Source organism: Pseudophryne corroboree, chromosome 1, assembly GCF_028390025.1.
Source record: "Pseudophryne corroboree isolate aPseCor3 chromosome 1, aPseCor3.hap2, whole genome shotgun sequence".
NCBI classification, from domain to species: domain Eukaryota; kingdom Metazoa; phylum Chordata; class Amphibia; order Anura; family Myobatrachidae; genus Pseudophryne; species Pseudophryne corroboree.
In genome coordinates, this window is record NC_086444.1 from 918,989,992 (window position 1) to 919,017,038 (window position 27,047).

Consider the following 27,047-nt stretch of genomic DNA (forward strand, 5'->3'; position numbering starts at 1 on the left):
CCAGGAAAACAGATCATATTTCTTTATTACTTTCCATACACAGTAAGTGTGTGCAGCACAAACGTTATGAATGGGTAGAATGTCTGGGGATGAGAAGGAAGCTGGCACACAGTATGCAGAGTCCCAGCAGCAGGCACTATGTGACCTGTAGGAGTATCCCGGATCATGCAGCTGCAGGTTGGACTGTAGTGCGTGTGCTCCTAGCTAGACGGTGTTCCCCTCCTCTCCCCTCCCTCCTGTGCTGTGTGCTGGCAGGAGATCAGAGTGCTCCCCCCTGTGGCAGCAGTGACCCAGAAATGAGTTTGATTCCCTGAGTCCTTCCTCCATAACAAGTAAATAACGTCAGTCACAGAGTGCATGTGTGTGTGAGAGCGGAGACCCAGCCTGCCCCCCGCCCCCCAGCACAGGCAGCCGCCGTTGGCCGGAACGTGTGAGTGGATCAGCCATCTCAGAGTGTGGGGGTACCCGGAGCAGCGGTGCAGGGAAGGTGGCCAGGATTCCCCGGGCTGCAGGTACAGTCACCCATGTTTCTGCTGCTGGCTGTGTGTGTATAGGGGGAGGGGGGGTTCCCATGGTGGCAGCAGGCGCGTGTGGCATGCCTGGCTTCCTGCTGCTGCTGGAGGAGCGGGAGTTGGGGGGGGGGGGAGCCCGGGTGAGCTGAGCGCTGCCAAGGTCGCCGCTGCCTAGTGGGAGAATAAGCTAGTACGTCATTAATATGGCGCCAAAAGATTTGGTTCTTGATCGTGCAACAGACTCTCGGCTTCCGCGCTGTCCCGTCAGTGAGTGCGGGGGACTAGCGGTGAGGAGGAGGGTGGCGGTGCCCTGGACTGGGGGCATCTCCCGGGTCTGGGAGGGGTGCTGCTGAGTTACACATGTACTGCTGTGGCGCTGACCCCGGGGCCTGTTGCAGGGAAAGTGACTACAGCCGGGGTAACAGCAGCCGGAGGGAGGGTACGGAGTGATCGCTGGGGCTTGGCACGGATCCCACTTTTTTCTGTTGTTTGTCCCTGCCTTTCCTCAGAGAAGGGCGGTCCCCCGGAACGCGGAGTGACGCCGTGTGTGGGAGTGCGGGTACACGTGCTGCGGCGAGGGGAACGCTGCGGTTCTCCTGTAGAACGTTACCCTGGGCGGGGATGGAACGCTCGGCGGCGGCTGCTGCTACCGGTACATGAGGAGGAGACAGGGAGGGGCGTGGCCGGGCAGGTGCACTGCTGCTGGTGCCCGGGCAGCGCCGCCGCCTCCTGCAGATGGCGAGGTGGTAACGGCACTCACACCGCCCACCAATCAGCGGCTCGCCTCCTCTCGCAGATTTGAATTGCGTGGGGCACGGTCATTGGGAAATCCTCACTCCCAGTTGTTTATTTAGCTGTCGCCGCGTCTGCGATGGGGGCTGGGGACAAGTGTTAATGGAACACGTGGCTACTGTGAAAGTTTACACGCGTGTACTTGCAAGGAGATTCGTGGGTTGTGGCCACTATAACGGGTCTTTATTATGGAGAGCTCCAGAGAGGTGAGATGTGTTGGTAATGGCACCGATTTCTCCCAGCTGTGGCCTAGATATGAGGATTGCTCAATGTATGTCTGGTAATTTTTATAGAGATATGTAATATGTTTTACCGTGGGACCTGAGACTATCTGTAGTGTGCAGTGGTTACATAGTACTGGCTGATGTACAGCGAGACGTCATTTAGGTCTTCCTCTTGCAGTAATTACTACAGCCCACGGGGTATGTAACTCAGACGACTAGCCTTGGACCACCGTGTCTGACAGCATTGTGCAGAGTCAGGGGATGTGTGCTTTCCAGAACTGTCTACATAAGTGGGTGGGAAAGAAAACTTCCATGCTCAGCCATTCCCTGCAGCAGCAGCACACTTGTGAGATGTCAGGAACAACTGCTCAGTGCTCCCTCTGCCTGCATCCATAAGGAGGATGCACCTGGTGTGATCAGCTGTGGAGAACCCTCCCATTGATTTTTGCTTTAGAGGAGGGATCTCTCAGCTGATTCCATGTAAACATAGTAACCGTTCTGCAAGGACAACACTGCCGGTACATGATCTTGTTATACTTGTACAAGATGTAACTGATAGGCATGCAGATAAAGTCTTACGTGTTTGCTTGTTATTTATCCCATGTCATTTCCTGCACAGCCTCGTCTAGTTTAAGGTCCCAAATTCAAACTGATTTTACATTACATACAGTATCCAAAAATGTATGTAAGTGGTTTATCGGGGGAATTAATTAGTGGGTGAAGGTTGCGAGGTTCTGTTGCTGCGGCATTTAAACGCCGTCTCAACTCGCACCCTTTGCCTGGCAGATTAGGACTCCATTCACTCGAAAGTGCTTGCCACCCCATAGGGTAGCGGACACTTTTGAGTGAGGTCCTGCCGCTGTAAAGTGCAGCGGGTGTCGTGTGGTTTCGACCATGCAAGATCATCACCAGCAATTCAATTCCCCTATGTCTCTGTTTTCATTGCTTCTACCTGTATAACAAGAGGCACACTGTACAGCAGGATTATTCAACATGCGGCCCTCCAACTACTGTGGAACCACACATCTCAGCATGCACTGCCACAGTTTCAGCATGCCCTAATAGCAAAACTGGCAGGACATGCAGGGATGTCTTGTTTATAAACCTCGTCTGTGTCACCCCTGTCTGTCCACCCCTCCCCTTAGAATGTAAGCTCTCACGAGTAGGGCCCTCTTCCTTCATGTGCTTATCCTTTTCTTACTTTAATAATCTTCAACTGCTGAAATCCCTCAGTTTTTTTGGCCACCATGGAACTTATCTCTGTCGTTTACTGGTGTTTAGTTACCCTGTACTTGTCCTATATTGTCTTCGACTGTAAGTCACTGTTTTCCTGTTTTATGTGCATATGTACTCTGTAATTGGGCGCTGCGGAACCCTTGTGGCGCCATATATATAAAAAGGATAATAATAAACAGCACAAATCCTCTGCACTAGTCCTATGTTTGAAAAGTTGAAGGAATCAGCAGGGGGAACTGTCACTGACAATAAGGTAACTGACAGAAGAAAGAGAGAGGATCAGTTGTTCTGTATGGTGTCTAGTTCCTCAGCAGCTGGAAGGTCCCATGTTGAATGTCCCTGCTGTAGAGAAATGAGTGGTCCCTATAATTTTGCATTGTAGCGCAAGGGGATCCGGTCAAGATGCCGCCGGACGGAATCCCGGCGGTCGAAATACCGACGCCGGAATCCCGACCGCCACAATCCCGACATATTCTCCCTCCGTGGGTGTCCACGACACCCATAGAGGGAGAATATAATAGTGTGCCGAGCGTGGCGAGGCACCGTGCCCGCAGCGTGGCGAGCGAAGCGAGCCCGCAAGGGGCTGCGTTCCGCTCGCCACCCCTGTCGGCATTGTGTGGTCGGGATTCCGGCGTCGGTATTTCGACCGCCGGGATTCCGACCAGCGGCATTTAGTACTGATCCCAGCGCAAGGCCTGATGCAGAGTTCTATGGAAAGCTGGTGGTTTACACACAACTTTGATGTTTACAGATCGGTGCATGCGTAGGATCTGTATGGTGCACGTGCTGTTTGGGGGGGTAGAGAGGGAGCCGTGATCAGGGTCGTGTCACCATATTTTGTAGGTGTGAAGAAGCAGGGTCTTCCAATCAGATGTCCTGTCCCCAGCAGAGGAGTTCCTTTGCTCATACTGAGTGAGGCTAGACTTAAGGGCCGTACACACTGGCAGATCTCACTGCACGATATGAACGAGAACTCGTCCATATCGTGCATTGTGTAGGCACCAACGATTAACCATGCGCGGCCCTGCGCTCGTTAATCGTTGATGCCCCGTCGCTTATGCATGCAGGCCAATATGGACAATCTCGTCCATATTAGCATGCACTGCTATGGAGCCAGGTGGGGGGGTGAAGAAACTACACTCCCCCTGTCATCTCCCCCCCGCCGCCGGGTCGGCTGTATCCGCCGTCGGGCAGCTCGGCGACAGATCGCTGAATATGTAGGGCCCTGTAGATGGGCGATGATTGCGACCATTGTAACTAATGCAGCACTCTGATCTGCAATGCCGGCAGAAAGCATTTTTTTGCCCTCAGGCACCACCTGCTGCATTAGCATATTCTGACATCAATGCTGCGTCCAAAGATGCAGCAGCGATACACATGGGACACTTACTATTCAAAAGTTCAGGAGATTTTTTTACATCCCTTTTTTTTTTTTTTTAAATGTGTTTTCGCAGTATGGAATAAGTTTCAAAACTTACTGGACATGTGTGACTGTCTCTGTGGACAGCGCACGTGCACTATTGTGTTCTAACTTCTGAATACAGTACAGCCGTTTACCAGATCGCGTTACGCTGCTGGTGTATGCTATGCCACTTTCCGTAGACCATCACAATGATGGTATGCCTTTAAAAAATTGTGGCACAATATACAGAATGTATCAATGCTGTAACCGGCGATACAGAATGTAAAGAACTGCTGGAGATATACAGGCATATTCAAATAAACCCTGCAGATAGTTGTTGGCTAAGTACTGTGCGGCATAAATGGGGTTTGCCACCGATTGTGCCTTTTTTTCCCTTCTGGTATATTTTGAAGAGTAGGTTGGTAACATGGTATTGTACTGCTTTGACTTTTCAGCCTTCTTGTTTATGGAGCATCAAACTGAATTTCGCTGCTGAATGTAGACATTTACTGTACAATGGGTTACCTTACCACACAGTATTTTTAGCATGTGCGCTCCTGCAACCTGCATTGTTTAATTAGAAAATGCTCATTGCAGAGCACAGGCGGTCAGGGTTGGACTGTGTGGGTGGGGTTGGCGGAGTGATCATGCAATTTTTATTAACAAGGAAAATTATTGCCAGCCAGGATTTTTCAGCCAATTAAGGCTTCTAGATGACTTTTGGCTACTTGTAAAATAGCCCCTGTGCGACCCTATGTCAATTCCCCCCCTCAAAATGTGTGTCTTATTCAATGCATAAAAGCAATAAAATGACCTTACTATCATGCATTGATCACTAGGGAGTGCAACATTGTACATCACTGGGCTCGATTCAATTCAACGGGCTGTGACACCCAACTAGAGGATATTTCTTGCAGCCCTCAGGGGGGTGTGAGTAGAAATCCGACAAGTGCTGGTGCCATGCGGATTTCTGCCCCTAGCGCTGCAGAAGTAGCATTGCGCCAGGCACTTAAGATGGAGAATGCCGTTTCTCGCGACAAAATACCCTGTTTAGCCCACAAGAACCGGCTTGCCCGACGCTATTCAATCCACGCAGAATTGAATCGAGCCCTATGTGTACATCGGAAACTTTGTAAATGAGCAGCCGCAGCTTTTCCTCACACCGAGTCCCGTTTTATGCTTCATCTGCAAGTTTGTACATGTGTAAATCCAATTTCTTGCAGTTAAAGTCGCAGCTTCGTGCTGCTGGTACTCTGTGAGCGGCGTATTCTGCATTTGCAGTGTGAGTAAGATACAATATTTAAAGAATTATTTGGTATGTTACTCCTCTTTTAGCGCCTGTAGTCATGCTGAATGGCTTGTGGACACCCAGTAAGTGAGGACACATCTGTGGTTAAAAGCCGCTTTGAACAAATCTTTAAAAAAAAAACCTATAACTCCCAGCAGCAACTTCAAAATTTTGTGTCTCATCTATAACAGCCCCACATACCTTTCCCACGTCATTTAACCCACTATTCAGCTATTTTGGGAACACCACAAACATGAAATGTGTTTATTGGCCAGATCTGACCATTTAAGAAGCTTAAGTGCCTTATAAGTCGGTAGGAGCCGGGGTTTAGTGGTTTTGAACCAGGTCCTGAAATTTTATCTTAAAACAGGGATTTTTTTTTCTTACTTTGCACCTACGCAGGAGTAGCAAACTAAAATTCATGTTAAGGGCCATGTTAGAGTCCTGCGTTTACGTAATGGGGATTTCTAATTGAGTAAAAAAAATGTGCGCGCAAGTTTTCACCTGCGTTACTGAGGCAGCTGTATGGATTTGGGCCTAAGTGTTATTAAATGCCAGCTGGAACATTGTGCCTATGAGCTTGTTGTTGTGTATTATTATTATTTTTTTTCAAACTGGGGCTCATTTATCAACGAGTATTAAAACTCGATGTGTATGATAAAACTTGTGTATGATAAATGGTTCTCCAGCCAATCAGCTCCTAAACTGTCCTGTGTTTGAAAACTGACAGTTGAGAGCTGATTGGTTGGAGCACCATTTGTCATACACAGCGAGTTTTATTAATTGTTGATAAATGGGTCCCTCTGTTGCAGTTGAATTTATATAGACACATTTAATGTGCTGATTTGATTGACATGACATCTGTAGGTACTCACTGATACATAGGGGGGAATTCAGTTGTTTCTCCCCACGACCTCCACTAGATGGCTCCTAATAGAACAGTCCAATTGTTGCTCTATTCTGGCATGTGGAGACACACTTCAGCTCACAGCACCCCGTGCTGGCGAGCTGAAAATTGATCTGTTTCGGCGCCCAAATGGCACTTTTCTGCATCGCGCCCAGCGCTTTGGTCGGGTTTAGCCGCTTTGCGCTGCTAAACATGGCCTGTGTGTGTGAGAAAACAATTGAATATCCCTCCGCCCCCGTCACTTTAGGCGTGAGATCGGGCGCGATAAACAATTGAATTGCCTCCATTAAATGTTTGCTGCATTGAACATTTTTTATTAACAAATGTGTCGATGTTTGAGTGCCCTTCCAGTCTATTCATTAATACTTTTTTGTTTTGTTAAAAAGGCCCTAAGGCTTGTTTGACTCGTTAGGCCTTAAATGAAACCAGATTAAGACCATTCTTAGCAGGGAATTCAATTATTTTTACGTACCTTTTCACTTCTGATCTCCCATCTAAAATGATTGGAGATCGCTGGGCGCTATTCAGTTGGGTTTTTTATCGACTTGATTGCGCCCAAACAGCCAAGGTTTAGCGGAGTAAAACGGCTAAATCCAACCAAAGTTCTGGGCATGATGCGAAAAGTGCCATTTGGTCACTCTATGCACATTTCAGCTCGCCACCTCCAGGGTGAACAATTGAATTCCGCCCTTTGAGTTGAATAAATGCTCTAACCCTTACCTTTCTGGATGCTGTTCATATTCTCCACAGTTATGGTCTCATCTAAGCAGTCGATTGAAAACTTGAAACCTCAGATGCGCAGGGAACATTATAGTAAGATCTCCAATGAGGCATTTCAATTGTTTATGCGTGCCTGATCTCCCATCTAAAGTGACGAGAGATCGGGGAACACTACTCAATTTAAAAAAATATATATATATTAATTTTATTGCGCATGTCATGCCCAAGCAGACTGGCTTAAGCCATGTAAAGCAGCTAAACACATCTAAAGTAATGGATATGATGCAAAAAGTGCTGTTTGAGAACCCAAATAGCTGGCATTTCAGCTCGCCATCTCTGGAGCAACAACTGAATTGCTCAGTCAGCCGCTATATAGTGGTACCTGTTGGTGAAAAACAATTTAATTTCCCCAAAATGTTTCCAGCTTGGAACATTCACTGTCCAAAACATCTGTAAGGGAAACTTAAGGGCGGTACACACGGAGCGATGGTCACTTAATTTCTAAGCAATCTGACTAGATTGCTTAGAAATTAAGAACACATCGCTCCGTGTGAAGGGGTGCCGGCGACAGAGATGCGCGGTCCCTCGTGCCGCTATCGCCGGTGCTAGGTTGGCCTGGCAGGTGCAGGTCGCTCATTTCCCCCGGCATCCCACCTCGCTCACCACACATCTCTGGGGAAATCTCACCGTCGGTATGGCCCTTTATTGTAGTCAAAAGAAGATATGGAAGGCCTGGAAAAATCTTACTGCATTTAACCTGACCGTATACATGTAACCAAATAGTCATAAAGATCTTACTGAACATAGTAAGAAGTCCATTCTGATATATTGGTTACACAAAAAAATTCTGCAGGGAAGAGTTAATCTGGGTACACACATGATCGGGTTAACGCTCCCGATCAGCTAAAGTATGTATCTAGCGGGACACCTTTGACCCCGTGTGGCGGCAGCAACAGTGAGTTAAGTGGCTCCTCTGTGGGGTTCAGGCGGTCGGTTGTGCAGCACCTAAGATGTGACCTCCCTATCGTACAATTGTTGTCTGTTCACCCAGTATCTGGAGAAGGGGGCGGCGATGGTATAGGTGTGCAACCAGCTTTAAAAGGAAACTTATCCTATGAACTCTTCAGAAAAGCCGACCCCTGAAATATGAAAAACCATACTTAAGTCTGAAACGTTTTAGTGGCTTTGGACTGATGAAACAAAACTGTGCGAGCTATTAGGTATGTAGGTAGATCTATTAGGATTTCAGATTATGTGCTGTCAGTGAACAGTAATTATTGCCGGATTGGAAAGAACATTCGGTTCAACTAATTATTAACAAACCTAGAAGTTAATGTCCCGGAGTTAGTGAAATAATTGAAGCTGAAAAGTTGTACATTTCAGCAAGATCGTGATCTAAAACACACCTCCAAATTAGCCATGTAGTACACTTACAGGAAGGAGAAGAAAAGGTTTTGGCATGGCCTTTAGTCACCAGTGAATATCTGTAGAGGCGGTTCATGCAAGAAGTCCATATTTGTAGAGTACTGCTAGGAGGAGAGGGACAGAAACTCTAGGTTGGCCGTAAGAAACTTCTAGCAGTGAATTCTGCCAAATTAGTTAATTACTGGTTTATAGGATGCACAAACCTTTGCACATACTGTATAAATTGTATTTTTGCCGCGCTCCCCCCAATCTGTTACATTCTTGAAATTAATATGAATTTAATTGTTCAGAAATATTATTTTTTACATTTGTATCCTGCAGTGATTGAGTCATTTACTTTTCACTTAAAACATTAAGGAAGGTATCCAATTATCCCTGATCCGTTTTCGGCAGGTGAAAACAGGCAGATATCGCGGTTAATGACTGATGGTCATTATCATGGTATCCTATTAAAGGCCTTTTCATCTAGCTGAAAACGGACCTGCAATTGCACGAAAACACGTAATAGGGGATAAGTGCCGGATCCCATGGGTTATCGCGGATTATGCTTCGGCGCTGAGGCACCTGAAACATAATCCGCGATAAATGCCGGCATCGGGGGGAGGGGGGGGGAGGAGTTTGCTGCATTAGGGCTAATAGGATAGCCCCCAGTGATACAATTATGATGATGACCGCAGGTATTTTGATACCCCCCCATAGTGAAACATGCGGTTTCAGCAGCTGTGTCCAAACATGTATATGCAACTGTATTTTTTTTTGTTTTGTTTGCTGTATATCTATATTTATAAATATATATTGTAGCATGTGTGTTTATATCATGTGACCCTTTTAAGATAATTTTTTTCCCCTGCAAAGCGCGCGTCAATCCTTTGGGATGAGCTGTCTTTTAGTTTCCTGATCGTATCTAATCTCAGCCAGCTAGCCTCATACTTAGCAGCTACATTCATGGCTGTGGATACCATCTTTGCATAAGGGGAACTCTCTAATTACATGTTGTAAATGAAATGAGAAGTTCAGAAGAGGTTCATGGAAGTGGTAATGATGACGGTGTGTCTCCTATGATTTGTATTGCTTTATTCAGACACTTATATTTTAAAGCAATAGTTTTTAGGTTGCAAAAAAGAAAAACTACTAAAAGAAAAGCAATTTTATCATGTTCTCATATCAAAATATATTGCTTTTTGTCTGTTTAGCACAGACTCAGTAGAACGGAGAGAGCACTGAGGGATGCATCTGATGAGACACAGGATTGATGAGGCTATATTGTAATGTTCATATACTTTCTTAAATGTTTCAGAGGATCTAGCATTGGTGACTAAGATATAAATCAACAGCAGGTTGCTAACACTGAGGAACATCCTACGCTGAATATATCTTGTTTTAAATTAAATAGCAAAATTGAATTATAGTACTTCTAATCTCCTTGTGATGGTTCTATACAGCCATAGGTGGGAATTCAATTGAATGCAATGTTGTTTAGCTATGGGAATGAGTACCCAGAGCTTTTATATTGGCTGTACTGTAAAACTACAACTACAGGGGGTATGCGGTCAAGATCCCGCCGGACGGCATCCCGGCGGTCGGAATATCGACACCGGGATCCCAACCGGCACAATCCCATCATATTCTCCCTCTGTGGGTGTCCATGACACCCATAGAGGGAGAATAAATTAGTGTGCTGAGCGTAGCGAGTGCAGTGAGCCCGCAAGGGGCTGCGTTGCACTCGTCCCCCTGACGGGATTGTGCCGGTATTCCGACCGCCGGAAATTTGTACTGATCCCCTACAGGGTTTTTGCTTGTACCCTCCTCAGTTGAGTGCTTACAATGTGTGCTAGCAGCATCACGTCTGGCACTTGTGTCAAAAAATGCAGTTTACTAGCTAAGCCCCAGGCATTTGCCGCAGTAAACAGCATCTCCTGATTTAAGTGCCGGGCGCGATACAGATAATTGAATAGCTCCAGTCACTCATTCCCTGAGCTAAACCACATCGCATTCATTTGATGTTTATTAGTTCACTGCCTATTTTGCTGTGATTAGCAGCCTGCTATTTTTCTTCAGGTCTCTCTTGCTTTTGGATAAGTATTTTATCGAGGGTACTATAACGGAAAACTACTGAGGAGGGAAGGTATTTAGGAGTCAATATTTCAAGTGACTTAAAGGCAGGAAAGCAATGCAACAAAGAAATGAGAAAGGCAAGTCAGATGCTTGGTTGTATAGGGAGAGGAATCAGTAGCAGGAAAAATGATGTAATAATGCCACTGTATAGGTCATTGGTGCGGCACCATCTGGAATACTGTGTCCAGTTCTGGAGACCCTATCTCCAGAAGGATATAAATAAGATTTTACTCACCGGTAAATCTATTTCTCGTAGTCCGTAGTGGATGCTGGGGACTCCGTAAGGACCATGCGGAGCCCGTCTATTCCCCATGGTCCTTACGGAGTGCCCAGCATCCACTAGGACGTTAGAGAAAATAAGATTTTACTCACCGGTAAATCTATTTCTCGTAGTCCGTAGTGGATGCTGGGCACTCCGTAAGGACCATGGGGAATAGACGGGCTCCGCGTGGTCCTTACGGAGTCCCCAGCATCCACTAGGACGTTAGAGAAAATACATTAGAGAGTGTACAAAGAAGGGCAACTAAAATGGTGCATGGCCTACATCACAAAACGTACCCGGAAAGGCTAAAAGATCTTAACATGTATAGTTTGGAGGAGAGAAGGGGGGACATGATACAAAAGTATTAGAACTCGAGGACATACACTGAAACTGAACGGAGGCAGGTTCAAGGGAAATTTAAGGAAAAATTACTTCACAGAAAGGGTAGTGGATAAGTGGAATAGCCTCCCATCAGAGGCGGTAGAGGCTAAGACTGTAGAGCAATTTAAACATGCTTGGGATAGGCATATGAATATCCTTACAAAGAATTAAGGTTCAAAAAGGGTTGAGATTACCTAAAGGATAAAAAAAAAAGGGGCAGACTAGATGGGCCAAGTGGTTCTTATCTGCCGTCTTGTTATGTTTCTATGTTATTTTTATGCACTTTGCCTTATAAATATTGTGCGCCATAATGTTTAATTATTTTATCCTTGTATATATTTTTTTTCCGATCCTCCACTTTTGTAAGCTTCCATGCAATACCCCTTTCACATTAAAATTGAAGTGGGCGTGTGAAATGGGAATTAATCTAACAAGAGGCGGCATCTGATAGTTAATTAACTTCACTGTTGTCTGGGTTAGTGAATCATGTCTGTAAATACCATTTCTCTGACGTCCTAGTGGATGCTGGGGACTCCGTAAGGACCATGGAGAATAGACGGCTCCGCAGGAGACTGGGCACATCTAAAGAAAGATTTAGGACTATCTGGTGTGCACTGGCTCCTCCCCCTATGACCCTCCTCCAAGCCTCAGTTAGATTTCTGTGCCCGGCTGAGCTGGATGCACACTAGGGGTTCTCCTGAGCTCCTAGAAGAAAGTATAGTTTAGGTTTTTTATTTTCAGTGAGACCTGCTGGCAACAGGCTCACTGCAACGAGGGACTAAGGGGAGAAGAAGCGAACCTACCTAAGTGGTGTTAGCTTGGGCTTCTTAGGCTACTGGACACCATTAGCTCCAGAGGGATCGAACACAGGACCCGACCTCGTCGTCCGTTCCCGGAGCCGCGCCGCCGTCCCCCTTACAGAGCCAGAAACAAGAAGGTGGTCCGGAAAATCGGCGGCTGAAGACTTCTGTCTTCTCCAAGGTAGCGCACAGCACTGCAGCTGTGCGCCATTGCTCCTCATGCACACCACACACTGCAATCACTGATGGGTGCAGGGCGCTGGGGGGGGGGGGGGCGCCCTGAGCAGCAATAAGAACACCTTGGCTGGCAAAACTAACACCATATATAGCCCCAGAGGCTATATAGGTGTATATTAACCCCTGCCAGAAACGATAAAATAGCGGGAGAAAGCCCGCTGAAAAAGGGGCGGAGCCAACTCCCTCAGCACACTGGCGCCATTATTCCCTCACAGCTTCGCTGGAAGGAAGCTCCCTGGCTCTCCCCTGCAGTCCTGCACTACAGAAAGGGTAAAAAAGAGAGGGGGGGCACAATTTAGGCGCAGTATATATATATTATAGGCAGCTATAGGGGAAAACACTCTGTATAGTGATATCCCTGTGTTATATAGCGCCCTGGTGTGTGCTGGCATACTCTCCCTCTGTCTCCCTAAAGGGCTTTGTGGGGTCCTGTCCTCTGTAAGAGCATTCCCTGTGTGTCTGCTGTGTGTCGGTACTGCTGTGTCGACATGTATGATGAGGATAATGATGTGGAGGCGGAGCAAATGCCTGTGAATGTGATGTCACCCCCTGCGGGGTCGACACCAGTGTGGATGGACTTATGGAAGGAATTACGTGACCGTGTCAGCTCCTTACATAAAAGGTTTGACGACATAGGACAGCCGGCTACTCAGCTTGTGCCTGTCCAAGCGTCTCAAATGTCATCAGGGGCTATAAAACGCCCGCTACCTCAGATGACAGATACAGATGTCGACACGTATACCGACTCCAGTGTCGACGATGATGAGACGAGTGTACCCTCCAATAGATCCACCCGTTATATGATTGAGGCTATGAAAAATGTTTTACACATTTCTGATGATACCCCAGGTACCACAAAAAAAGGGTATTATGTTTGGTGAGAAAAAACTACCAGTAGTTTTTCCTGCATCTGACGAATTAAATGAGGTGTGTGAGGAAGCGTGGACTTCCCCAGATAAGAAATTGATCATTTCTAAACGGTTAATGGCTGCGTACCCTTTCCCGCCAGAGGATAGGTCACGCTGGGAAACACCCCCTAGGGTAGATAAAGCATTGACACGCTTATCAAAGAAGGTGGCACTACCGTCTCCGGATACGGCCGCCCTAAAAGAACTTGCTGATAGAAAGCTGGAAAGTACCCTAAAAGCTATATACACACACACTGGCATTATATTGAGACCCGCTATTGCATCAGCTTGGATGTGCAGTGCTGCTGCTGCGTGGTCAGACTCCCTGTCGGAAAACATTGATACCATGGATAGGGACAATATTTTGCTAACGATTGACCATATAAAAGACGCGGTCTTATACATGCGTGATGCACAGAGGGATATTTGCCGGCTGGCATAAAAAATAAGCGCTATGTCCATTGCCGCCAGACGGGGGTTATGGACTAGGCAATGGTCAGGTGATGCCGACTCCAAGCGGCACATGGAAGTTTTACCCTATAAAGGGGTGGAACTTTTTGGGGAAGGTCTTTCAGACCTCGTTTCCACAGCTACTGCTGGGAAATCGACTTTTTTGCCACAGGCTACCCCACAGCAAAAGAAAGCACCGTATTATCAGGTACAGTCCTTTCGGCCCCAGAAAAATAAGCGGGCTGGAGGCTCATCCTTTCTGCCGAGGGGCAGAGGAAGGGGGAAAAAGCTGCAGCACACAGCTAGTTCCCAGGAGCAGAAGTTCTCCCCTGCGTCCGGTAAGTCCACAGCATGACGCTGGGGCTGCTCAGGCGGAATCGGGAACGGTGGGGGCACGTCTCAGGTTTTTCAGCACACAGTGGGCTCTCACAAGTGGATCCCTGGGTCCTTCAAGTAGTATCTCAGGGGTACAGGCTGGAATTCGAGACGTCTCCCCCCCGCCGTTTCCTAAAATCTGCCTTGCCGGCAACTCCCTCTGCCAGGGAGGCAGTGTTGGTGGCTATTCAAAAACTGTATTCACAGAAAGTGATCGTCAAGGTACCCCTCCTTCAGCAAGGAAAGGGCATACTACTCCACAATGTTTGTGGTACCGAAACCGGACGGTTCGGTGAGACCCATCTTAAATTTAAAAACCTTGAACACATATCAAAAGGTTCAAGATGGAATCGCTCAGGGCGGTTATTGCGAGCCTGGAGGAGGGGGATTACATGGTATCCCTGGACATTAAGGATGCGTACCTGCATGTCCCCATTTACCCTCCGCACCAGGAGTACCTCAGATTTGTGGTACAGGACTGTCACTATCAGTTCCAGACGCTGCCGTTCGGGTTATCCACTGCACCGAGGGTCTTTACCAAGGTAATGGCCGAAATGATGATACTCCTTCGCAAGAAGGGAGTTTTAATTATCCCGTACTTGGACGATCTCCTGATAAAGGCGAGGTCCAAAGAACAGTTGATAGTGGGGGTGGCACTTTCTCAGGAAGTGCTACAACAGCACGGCTGGATTCTAAACATTCCAAAGTCACAGCTGGTCCCGACGACACGTCTTCTGTTCCTGGGAATGATTCTGGACACAGACCAGAAAAGAGTGTTTCTTCCACTGGAAAAAGCCGAGGAATTGTCATCTCTGGTCAGAGACATCCTAAAACCAGGAAAAGTGTCGGTACATCAATGCACACGAGTCCTGGGAAAAATGGTAGCTTCGTACGAAGCAATTCCATTCGGAAGGTTCCACGCAAGGACGTTCCAGTGGGACCTGTTGGACAAATGGTCCGGGTCCCATCTCCAGATGCAACAGCGGATAACCGTATCGGCCAGAACCAGGGTGTCGCTGCTGTGGTGGCTGCAGAGGGCTCATCTACTAGAGGGCCGCAGATTCGGAATACAGGACTGGGTCCTGGTGACCACGGATGCCAGCCTTCGGGGCTGGGGGGCAGTCACAAAGGGAAGAAATTTCCAAGGACTGTGGTCAAATCAGGAGATTTCTCTTCACATAAATATCCTGGAGCTAAGGGCCATTTACAATGCCCTAAGCCAGGCAAGACCCCTGCTTCAAAACCAGCCGGTACTGATCCAGTCAGACAACATCACGGCGGTCGCCCATGTAAACAGACAGGGCGGCACGAGAAGCAGGATGGCGATGGCAGAAGCCACAAGGATTCTCAGATGGGCAGAGAATCATGTGTTAGCACTGACGGCAGTGTTCATTCCGGGAGTGGACAACTGGGAAGCAGACTTCCTCAGCAGGCACGACCTCCACCCGGGAGAATGGGGACTTCATCCAGAAGTCTTCCAAATGCTGGTCAACCGGTGGGAAAAACCACAGGTAGACATGATGGCGTCCCTCCTCAACAAGAAGTTGAAAAGATATTGCGCCCGGTCAAGAGACCCTCAGGCGATAGCGGTGGACGCTCTAGTGACACCATGGGTGTACCAGTCGGTTTACGTGTTTCCTCCTCTACCTCTCATACCCAAGGTACTGAGAATAATAAGAAGGCGAGGAGTGAAAACCATACTCGTGGTTCCGGATTGGCCAAGAAGAGCTTGGTACCCGGAACTTCAAGAGATGCTTACAGAGGACCCTTGGCCTCTGCCGCTCAGACAAGACCTGCTGCAGCAGGGACCCTGTCTGTTCCAAGACTTACTGCGGCTGCGTTTGACGGCATGGCGGTTGAACACCGGATCCTGAAGGAAAAGGGTATTCCGGAGGAAGTCATCCCTACCCTGATCAAAGCCAGGAAGGATGTCACCGCAAGACATTATCACCGCATTTGGCGAAAATATGTTGCTTGGTGTGAGGCCATGAAGGCCCCGACGGAGGAATTTCAACTGGGTCGATTCCTGCACTTCCTGCAAGCAGGGGTGACGTTGGGCCTCAAATTGGGGTCCATAAAGGTCCAGATTTCGGCTCTGTCGATTTTCTTCCAAAAAGAACTGGCTTCACTGCCCGAAGTTCAGACTTTTGTCAAAGGAGTACTGCATATTCAGCCTCCTTTTGTGCCCCCAGTGGCACCTTGGGATCTCAATGTGGTTTTGGCATTCCTGAAATCACATTGGTTCGAACCACTTAAGACTGTGGATTTAAAATATCTCCCGTGGAAAGTGGTCATGCTGTTGGCCTTGGCGTCGGCCAGGCGGGTTTCAGAATTGGGGGCTTTGTCTTGTAAAAGCCCTTATCTGATTTTCCATATGGATAGGGCAGAATTGAGGACTCGGCCTCAGTTTCTCCCAAAGGTGGTCTCGGCTTTTCACTTGAACCAACCTATTGTGGTGCCTGCGGCTACTAGGGACTTGGAGGATTCCAAGTTGCTGGACGTAGTCAGGGCCCTAAAAATTTATATTTCCAGGACGGCTGGAGTCAGAAAGACTGACTCGCTGTGTATTCTGTATGCACCCACTAAGCTGGGTGCTCCTGCTTCTAAGCAGTCTATTGCGCGCTGGATTTGTAGCACTAATCAGCTGGCGCATTCTGCGGTAGGCTTACCGCAGCCTAAATCTGTAAAAGCCCATTCCACACGGAAGGTGGGCTCATCTTGGGCGGCTGCCCGAGGGGTCTCGGCTTTACAACTTTGCCGAGCAGCTACTTGGTCGGGGGCAAACACGTTTGCAAAATTCTACAAATTTGATACCCTGGCTGAGGAGGACCTGGAATTCTCTCATTCGGTGCTGCAGAGTCATCCGCACTCTCCCGCCCGTTTGGGAGCTTTGGTATAATCCCCATGGTCCTTACGGAGTCCCCAGCATCCACTAGGACGTCGGAGAAAATAAGAATTTACTCACCGGTAATTCTATTTCTCGTAGTCCGTAGTGGATGCTGGGCGCCCATCCCAAGTGCGGATTGTCTGCAATACCTGTACATAGTTATTGTTACAAAAATCGGGTTTTGTTGTGAGCCATCTCTTCAGAGGCTCCATTTGTTATCATACTGTTAACCGGGGTTCCTATCACGTGTTATATGGTGTGATTGGTGTGGCTGGTATGAGTCTTACCCGGGATTCAAAAATCCTTCCTTATTGTGTCAGCTCTTCCGGGCACAGTTCCTAACTGAGGCTTGGAGGAGGGTCATAGGGGGAGGAGCCAGTGCACACCAGATAGTCCTAAATCTTTCTTAGATGTGCCCAGTCTCCTGCGGAGCCGTCTATTCCCCATGGTCCTTACGGAGTCCCCAGCATCCACTACGGACTACGAGAAATAGAATTACCGGTGAGTAAATTCTTATTTTTTTTTTAGTCTTTAGCTTCTGAAAAGCATGGTAACATTGGAGAAAGTGTGTAGCTGTCCCGTAATTGATAACTAAAAATCCAGAAAGACCAACGTGACCTGATGTTTGCTCAGTCATTAAAATCCATTTCATACTCCTCTTTTGGGGAATTCAATTATATGCAGTGTCCCACAATTGTGCACATATACCCCTTTTACACCAAAGTCCCAGGTCTGATGCGGGATTTGAAACACAGTTCCAAAACGGGCTGACCCCTCTCACACAGTGGTGCCGACCTGGGTTATTCTTGGGTTGGCGCCGTCCACACTGGGGCACTGCCGGTGCTTGGAGATGACATCATCCCCTTGTGCCGGGAATGCCGCTCTCCTGATGCTATGAACTGGACCACCTGTTAACACTGCCACCTAACCTTGGTCCTTCCCAGGACCAACCCTGCAAGTTACCTGGGTTGGATTCCCGGGTAACAGGACCCAGATTAAATATCCTGGAACAGAAGCTTGGTGTAAAGGGGTATTAGTGCTAACACTGATACAAATATGAGAGTTTCTGTAGCGGGGTAAACTGGGATTCCACAGGGAATACATCGGGGTGCACAGTTGGATCTTGATCCGATGCACCAACAGGCTAAAACTTTGACTGTTCCCAGGATGCATTGCATGGTCCTCTATAACCCCGTCTCCATGCACAGGAGCTCAGTTTGTAAATTGGTGCCTGCATAGCCCTGAAAAAAGCTTTCTCTAACGTCCTAGTGGATGCTGGGGACTCCGAAAGGACCATGGGGAATAGCGGCTCCGCAGGAGACTGGGCACAAAAGTAAAAGCTTTAGGACTACCTGGTGTGCACTGGCTCCTCCCCCTATGACCCTCCTCCAAGCCTCAGTTAGATTTTTGTGCCCGAACGAGAAGGGTGCATACTAAGGGGCTCTCCTGAGCTGCTTAGAGTAAAAGTTTAAAGTAGGTTTTTTATTTTCAGTGAGACCTGCTGGCAACAGGCTCACTGCACCGAGGGACTAAGGGGAGAAGAAGCGAACTCACCTGCGTGCAGAGTGGATTGGGCTTCTTAGGCTACTGGACATTAGCTCCAGAGGGACGATCACAGGCCCAGCCATGGATGGGTCCCAGAGCCGCGCCGCCGGCCCCCTTACAGAGCCAGAAGACTGAAGAGGTCCGGAAAATCGGCGGCAGAAGACGTCCTGTCTTCAATAAGGTAGCGCACAGCACCGCAGCTGTGCGCCATTGCTCTCAGCACACTTCACACTCCGGTCACTGAGGGTGCAGGGCGCTGGGGGGGGGGGCGCCCTGAGACGCAATAAAAACACCTTTTTTGGCAAAAAATACATCACATATAGCTCCTGGGCTATATGGATGCATTTAACCCCTGCCAATTTTTCCATAAAAAAGCGGGAGAAAGGCCGCCGAGAAGGGGGCGGAGCCTATCTCCTCAGCACACTGGCGCCATTTTTTCCTCACAGCTCCGTTGGAGGAAGGCTCCCTGACTCTCCCCTGCAGTCCTGAACTACAGAAACAGGGTAAAACAAGAGAGGGGGGGCACTAATTTGGCAGATAAATATATACAGCAGCTATATCAGGGAAAAACACTTATATAAGGTTATCCCTATATATATATATATATATAGCTATAGCGCTCTGATGTGTGCTGGCAAATTCTCCCTCTGTCTCCCCAAAGGGCTAGTGGGGTCCTGTCCTCTGTCAGAGCATTCCCTGTGTGTGTGCTGTGTGTCGGTACGTTGTGTCGACATGTATGAGGAGGAAAATGGTGTGGAGGTGGAGCAATTGCCTGTGTTAGTGATGTCACCTCCTAGGGAGTCGACACCTGACTGGATGGTCTTATGGAAAGAATTACGTGATAGTGTCAACACTTTACAAAAGACTGTTGACGACATGAGACAGCCGGCAAATCAGTTAATACCTGTACAGGCGTCTCAAACACCGTCAGGGGCTCTAAAACGCCCGTTACCTCAGGTCGATACAGACACTGACACGGACACTGACTCCAGTGTCGACGGTGAGGAAACAAACGTATTTTCCAGTAGGGCCACACGTTACATGATCACGGCAATGAAGGAGGTTTTGAACATTTCTGATACTACAAGTACCACAAAAAAGGGTATTATGTGGGGTGTGAAAAAACTACCCGTAGTTTTTCCTGAATCAGATGAATTAAATGAGGTGTGATGAAGCGTGGGTTTCCCCCGATAAAAAACTGCTAATTTCTAAAAAATTATTGGCATTATACCCTTTCCCGCCAGAGGTTAGGGCACGTTGGGAAACACCCCCTAGGGTAGATAAGGCGCTCACACGCTTATCAAAACAAGTGGCGTTACCGTCTCCTGATACGGCCGCCCTCAAGGAACCAGCTGATAGGAGGCTGGAAAATATCCTAAAAAGTATATACACACATACTGGTATTATACTGCGACCAGCAATCGCCTCAGCCTGGATGTGCAGTGCTGGGGTGGCTTGGTCGGATTCCCTGACTGAAAATATTGATACCCTGGACAGGGACCATATATTATTGACTATAGAGCATTTAAAGGATGCATTTCTATATATGCGAGATGCACAGAGGGATATTTGCACTCTGGCATCAAGAGTAAATGTGATGTCCATTTCTGCCAGAAGAGGGTTATGGACGCGACAGTGGTCAGGTGATGCGGATTCCAAACGGCATATGGAAGTATTGCCGTATAAAGGGGAGGAGTTATTTGGGGTCGGTCTATCGGACCTGGTGGCCACGGCAACGGCTGGGAAATCCACCTTTTTACCCCAGGTCACCTCTCAGCAGAAAAAGATACCGTCTTTTCAGGCTCAGTCCTTTCGTCCCCATAAGGGCAAGCGGGCAAAAGGCCACTCATATATGCCCCGGGGCAGAGGAAGGGGAAAAAGACTGCAGCAGACAGCCTCTTCCCACGAACAGAAGCCCTCCCCCGCTTCTGCCAAGTCCTCAGCATGACGCTGGGGCCTTACAAGCGGACTCAGGCACGGTGGGGGCCCGTCTCAAGAATTTCAGCGCGCAGTGGGCTCACTCGCAAGTGGACCCCTGGATCCTGCAGGTAGTATCTCAGGGGTACAAATTGGAATTCGAGACGTCTCCCCCTCGCCGGTTCCTGAAGTCTGCTTTACCAACGTCTCCCCCCGACAGGGAGGCGGTATTGGAAGCCATTCACAAGCTGTATTCCCAGCAGGTGATAATCAAGGTACCCCTCCTACAACAGGGAAAGGGGTATTATTCCACGCTGTTTGTGGTACCGAAGCCGGACGGCTCGGTGAGACCCATTTTAAATCTGAAATCCTTGAACACTTACATAAAAAGGTTCAAGTTCAAGATGGAGTCACTCAGAGCAGTGATAGCGAACCTGGAAGAAGGGGACTATATGGTGTCTCTGGACATCAAGCATGCTTACCTCCATGTCCCAATTTGCCCTTCTCACCAAGGGTACCTCAGGTTTGTGGTACAGAACTGTCACTATCAGTTTCAGACGCTGCCGTTTGGATTGTCCACGGCACCCCGGGTCTTTACCAAGGTAATGGCCGAAATGATGATTCTTCTTCGAAGAAAAGGCGTCTTAATTATCCCTTACTTGGACGATCTCCTGATAAGGGCAAGGTCCAGAGAACAGTTAGAGGTCGGAGTAGCACTATCTCAAGTAGTACTACGACAGCACGGATGGATTCTAAATATTCCAAAATCGCAGCTGATTCCGACGACACGTCTGCTGTTCCTAGGGATGATTCTGGACACAGTACAGAAAAAGGTGTTTCTCCCGGAGGAGAAAGCCAAGGAGTTATCCGACCTAGTCAGGAACCTCCTAAGACCAGACCAAGTGTCAGTGCATCAATGCACAAGGGTCCTGGGAAAGATGGTGGCTTCTTACGAAGCGATTCCATTCGGCAGATTCCACGCAAGAACTTTTCAGTGGGATCTGCTGGACAAATGGTCCGGATCGCATCTTCAAATGCATCAGCGGATAACCCTGTCTCCAAGGACAAGGGTGTATCTCCTGTGGTGGTTACAGAGTGCTCATCTCCTAGAGGGCCGCAGATTCGGCATTCAGAATTGGGTCCTGGTGACCACGGATGCCAGCCTGAGAGGCTGGGGAGCAGTCACACAGGGAAAAAATTTCCAGGGCTTGTGGTCAAGCATGGAAACGTCACTTCACATACATATCCTGGAACTAAAGGCCATTTACAATGCCTTAAGTCAGGCAAGGCCTCTGCTTCAGGGTCAGCCGGTGTTGATCCAGTCGGACAACATCACGGCAGTCGCCCACGTAAACAGACAGGGCGGCACAAGAAGCAGGAGGGCAATGACGGAAGTTGCAAGGATTCTTCGCTGGGCGGAAAATCATGTGATAGCACTGTCAGCAGTGTTCATTCCGGGAGTGGACAACTGGGAAGCAGACTTCCTCAGCAGACACGATCTTCACCCGGGGGAGTGGGGACTTCACCCAGAAGTCTTCCACATGATTGTGAACCGTTGGGAAAAACCAAAGGTGGACATGATGGCGTCCCGCCTCAACAAAAAACTGGACAGATATTGCGCCAGGTCAAGGGACCCTCAGGCAATAGCTGTGGACGCTCTGGTAACACCGTGGGTGTACCAGTCAGTATATGTGTTCCCTCCTCTGCCTCTCATACCCAAGGTACTGAGAATCATAAGAAGGAGGGGTGTAAAGACTATACTCGTGGCTCCGGATTGGCCAAGAAGGACTTGGTACCCGGAAATTCAAGAGATGCTCACGGAAGACCCGTGGCCTCTACCTCTAAGAAAGGACCTGCTCCAGCAGGGACCATGTCTGTTCCAAGACTTACCGCGGCTGCGTTTGACGGCATGGCGGTTGAACGCCGGATCCTGAAGGAAAAAGGCATTCCGGATGAAGTTATCCCTACCCTGATCAAAGCCAGGAAGGATGTAACTGTGCAACATTATCACCGTATTTGGCGTAAATATGTTGCGTGGTGTGAGGCCAGGAAGGCCCCTACAGAGGAATTTCAACTGGGTCGATTCCTGCATTTCCTGCAAACAGGACTGTCTATGGGCCTCAAATTAGGGTCCATTAAGGTTCACATTTCGGCCCTGTCAATATTTTTCCAAAAAGAACTAGCTTCAGTTCCTGAAGTTCAGACGTTTGTCAAGGGGGTACTGCATATACAGCCTCCTTTTGTGCCTCCAGTGGCACCTTGGGATCTCAATGTAGTTTTGGGATTCCTAAAATCACATTGGTTTGAACCACTCACCACTGTGGATTTAAAATATCTCACATGGAAAGTGGTAATGCTGTTAGCCCTGGCTTCAGCCAGGCGTGTATCAGAATTGGCGGCTTTATCCTATAAAAGCCCTTACCTAATTTTTCATACGGACAGGGCAGAATTGAGGAGTCGTCCTCAATTTCTCCCTAAGGTGGTTTCAGCATTTCACTTAAACCAGCCTATTGTGGTGCCTGCGGCTACTAGGGACTTGGAGGATTCCAAGTTGCTGGACGTAGTCAGGGCCCTGAAAATATGTTTCCAGGACGGCTGGAGTCAGAAAATCTGACTCGCTGTTTATCCTGTATGCACCCAACAAGCTGGGTGCCCCTGCTTCTAAGCAGACGATTGCTCGTTGGATTTGTAGTACAATTCAGCTTGCACATTCTGTGGCAGGCCTGCCACAGCCAAAATCTGTAAAAGCCCATTCCACACGGAAAGTGGGCTCATCTTGGGCGGCTGCCCGAGGGGTCTCGGCTTTACAACTTTGACGAGCAGCTACTTGGTCAGGGGCAAATACGTTTGCAAAATTCTACAAATTTTATACCCTGGCTGAGGAGGACCTGGAGTTCTCTCATTCGGTGCTGCAGAGTCATCCGCACTCTCCCGCCCGTTTGGGAGCTTTGGTATAATCCCCATGGTCCTTTCGGAGTCCCCAGCATCCACTAGGACGTTAGAGAAAATAAGAATTTACTTACCGATAATTCTATTTCTCATAGTCCGTAGTGGATGCTGGGCGCCCATCCCAAGTGCGGATTGTCTGCGATACTTGTACATAGTTATTGTTACAAAAATCGGGTTATTATTGTTGTGAGCCATCTTTTCAGAGGCTCCTCTGTTATCATGCTGTTAACTGGGTTCAAATCACAAGTTGTACGGTGTGATTGGTGTGGCTGGTATGAGTCTTACCCGGGATTCAAAATCCTTCCTTATTGTGTACGCTCGTCCGGGCACAGTATCCTAACTGAGGCTTGGAGGAGGGTCATAGGGGGAGGAGCCAGTGCACACCAGGTAGTCCTAAAGCTTTTACTTTTGTGCCCAGTCTCCTGCGGAGCCGCTATTCCCCATGGTCCTTTCGGAGTCCCCAGCATCCACTACGGACTATGAGAAATAGAATTATCGGTAAGTAAATTCTTATTTTTTTTTTTTTTTAAGACTTCAAGGGCCGCAGCAGTGTCTATGTCATTATGACATGCTGTGCTGCGGCTCCATCAACTCCCTAGCAGCGCTGCATACTCCCGCGGCCGGGTTCCCGGGTACTTGCAGTGGAGGTGTACCGGTCCACAGGCACACCGCTGCTGACGCTCTCCAGGATCGCATGGTTGCACATCAGGGAGGAGGTAAGAGAGTCCCCCAGGTGGGACCTGCTGGTAAATCTCGATCCGGTCGCAGTCCCAGGAGACTGACCGCGCCGCTGGCGTGGACACTGTACTGCACAGGGACCCCATTATATCCACCAGGGCAGGGAGCACATGTCGAATTTTAATAAATCCGTTTCACATAGGCTCCACAGTACCCGGTGGTGGTGAGGACCAGCATAGGGGATAAGGTGCTGACCTGTAGCCCCTCCCCCAGCCCCGGGTGCCATCTACTTCTGGTGTTCCCGCCCTGGAGCTGCATTTCACTCTCCCTCACTCCCTAACAGAGATTTTGGCGCCATCTTTACACAAGTATCTGGGCTGATCTCTGGGACTGCAGGGCAATGTCTCCTCTGTAAATCCGCCTGCCTCATCAGCGCTGTGCATTTACAGTCACTTAAGTATTCTACATGTCATTTTAGAGTTAGTGAAGAACAAATGTACTTCTACCTGAATATTTAGTACAAGTATTCTGAGATGTACATCCAGTATCTACTGTGCATTGTTCTATCTATCTATCTATCTATCTATCTATCTATCTATCTATCTATCTATCTATCTATCTATCTATCTATCTATCTATCTAGTAATTTTACTAGTCCAGTGTGCTGTTTTATTGTCTATCTGAAATAACTTCTGCAGTATACCCGTGACTGAGTGTGCCTGTAGCTGCTGTGTGGATTTCTTTCTCGTGTATCACACTTACTGCTATCACTATAATCTGTTCCCTGGGGTGCTAGGTGTGTCAGGATCTTTATATATATATATATATATATATATATATATATATATATATATATATATATATTTCAGTCACCTCATACTGCTTTAATTCTCTGTTTATGTCCTGTATTTACTGTCACATAAGTCAGGGGGTTATTTTCAGGTATTGTGATTGTCTGGCTATATTGTACTGTTACGCTCTAAGGCTACATTCCCTATAATGTCTGCCACACAGGGCAGAAAATCCGCGGACGCTTCTGCATCATGCAGTGCTTGCACCAAGGATTAACCTGAGTGGGATGTTTTAACTGATGGCTCAAGTGGGAAACTCCACCGCCGGTGGACTCCCATGTCGCCCGTCTTGTAGTGTTATCTACTCTGCCTGTCACCACTGTCGCTTTACTGAAGGAACCGAAGGATAAGCGTGTGGAGGGATGCCTGAAGTCTATTTACACTCCTACCAGTGCTGTACATAGACCCACTATGGCGGCCTCCTGGGCCGCAAAAGGAATTGAAGCATGGGTTCAGACATTGGCGGATGAGCTGCCTCAGGATATTTCTTGTACTGTCAGACAATATCTGTCTCACATTATCACAGCCTCCCACTATATTCAGGAGGCGTCCTCTGAGGCAGGTGTAATGGCGGCCAAGGCGTCTACTGCGTCTATACTGGCTCGCCGAATTCTGTGGTTAAGGTCCTGGAAGGTGGACCTAGACTCCATAAAGACCGTGGAGGTGCTCCCTTTTAAGGGAGTCATCCTATTTGGAGAGGATCTTAATAAGATTGTGACTGACTTGGCGTCTGCTAAGACTGCGTTCCTCTCAAGTACTAATACTTCTGCACCGAAGGCAAAGAGTACTTCTTTTCGTTCCTTTTGAACTCCAGGAAAAACAAAGGGTCAGGCGTACCCAAGACAGGCTCGTACTTCCAAAACCACTAAGCCCAAAACAAAACAGTCTTGGGCCGCCCATCAGCATGCTTCCAAACAAGATAAGCCAGCTGCATGGTGGGGTGATCCTCCCACTGGGGGATCCCAGGGTGGGAGGCCGACTTCTGCAAATTCGCCCAGGCCTGGTTAGAGACCACTTCAGACGCCTGGGTGCGGGTAGTTGTCTCTCATGGGTATGCAATCTCTTTCAAGAGACGTCCCCCTCGCCTGTTCTGCTCAGCGGTTATCCCTTCGGATCCGTTGAAAGCACAAGCTCTACTGGCTGTGCGTACCCTCCTGGATACAGGAGTGGTAGTGCCGGTACCTCTGTCCCAGAGAGGCGGAGGATACTACTCGACCCTGTTTCTAGTACTGAAACCGAATGGGTCTTTCCGGCCTATACTCAATCTCAAATCATTGAACAAATTTGTGAGAGTGTCCAAATTCCGTAAACTCTGTGCTCTATTGTAATGGCCGTGGAACCCGAAGACTATATGGTATCCCTGGACATACAGGATGCTTACCTGCATATTCCTATTCCCATGTCGCATCAGCAGTATCTGCGGTTTGCTATTGGCAACCTACATTATCAATTCCAGGCCCTGCCATTTGTATTGACCACGGCCCCTTGGATCTTCACCAAGGTAATGGCGATGATGACGGCCCATCTCCGTCGTCAGGGAGTCAGGATCCTGCAGTATCTGGACGAATTGCTGATCCTAGCGAACTCCCAAGATGTTCTCCTCAGTCATCTGGAACTGACGGTCCAATTCCTACAAGCCCACGGGTGGCTCATCAACTGGAAAAAGTCGTCGCTAGTCCCTGCTCGGAGCATGGTGCACCTGGGGGCACTGCTGGGGACACACAGCCAAAGACTGTTCTTGTCTCCGGAGAGGGTCCTGAAACTTCAGGACAGGATCAGATACTTTCTTTCTCTCCCAAGAGTGTTGATACACTCGGCGATGCAAGTTCTAGGCCTCATGGTGAAGAGTACGCTCAATTTAATTCCCGCCCTCTGCAGAGGTTAATCCTTTCCAAGTGGGTCGGCCTGCCCCATCGGATCAGGTCTCAAATGATCTCCTTGACTCCGGAGGTTCGTCTGTCACTCAGCTGGTGGCTATAAAACCAACAGTTGAGCAGAGGCCGTCCCTTCTGGATCCCCAACTGGGTCCTACTGACTGCGGACTCCAGTCTGAGAGGTTGTGGAGCAACACTCTCTCCAGGGTCGGTGGACCAAGGAGGAATCTCTCCTCCCAATAAACATTCTGGAATTGCGGGCAGTGTTCAATGCTTTGACTCTTGCCCTGCCTCTGGTACAGAACAGGCCTG

General features: G+C 48.4%; 1 protein-coding gene across 8 annotated transcripts in view; it reads left to right on the top strand.

Moving 5' to 3' along the window:
• Positions 1-203: 203 nt before the first annotated feature.
• Positions 204-27,047, top strand: part of JADE1 (jade family PHD finger 1) — a 212,423-nt gene continuing 185,579 nt past the window's right edge. The window contains exon 1 of one of the 8 annotated variants that reach the window (XM_063920341.1): positions 204-332. Coding sequence is in view for 2 of the 8 variants with exons in the window: in XM_063920337.1 (XP_063776407.1) it covers positions 716-799 (84 nt within the window). In the remaining 6 variants the exon portion in view is untranslated. The other 7 variants (XM_063920339.1, XM_063920337.1, XM_063920340.1 and 4 more) reach the window with 7 other exon arrangements.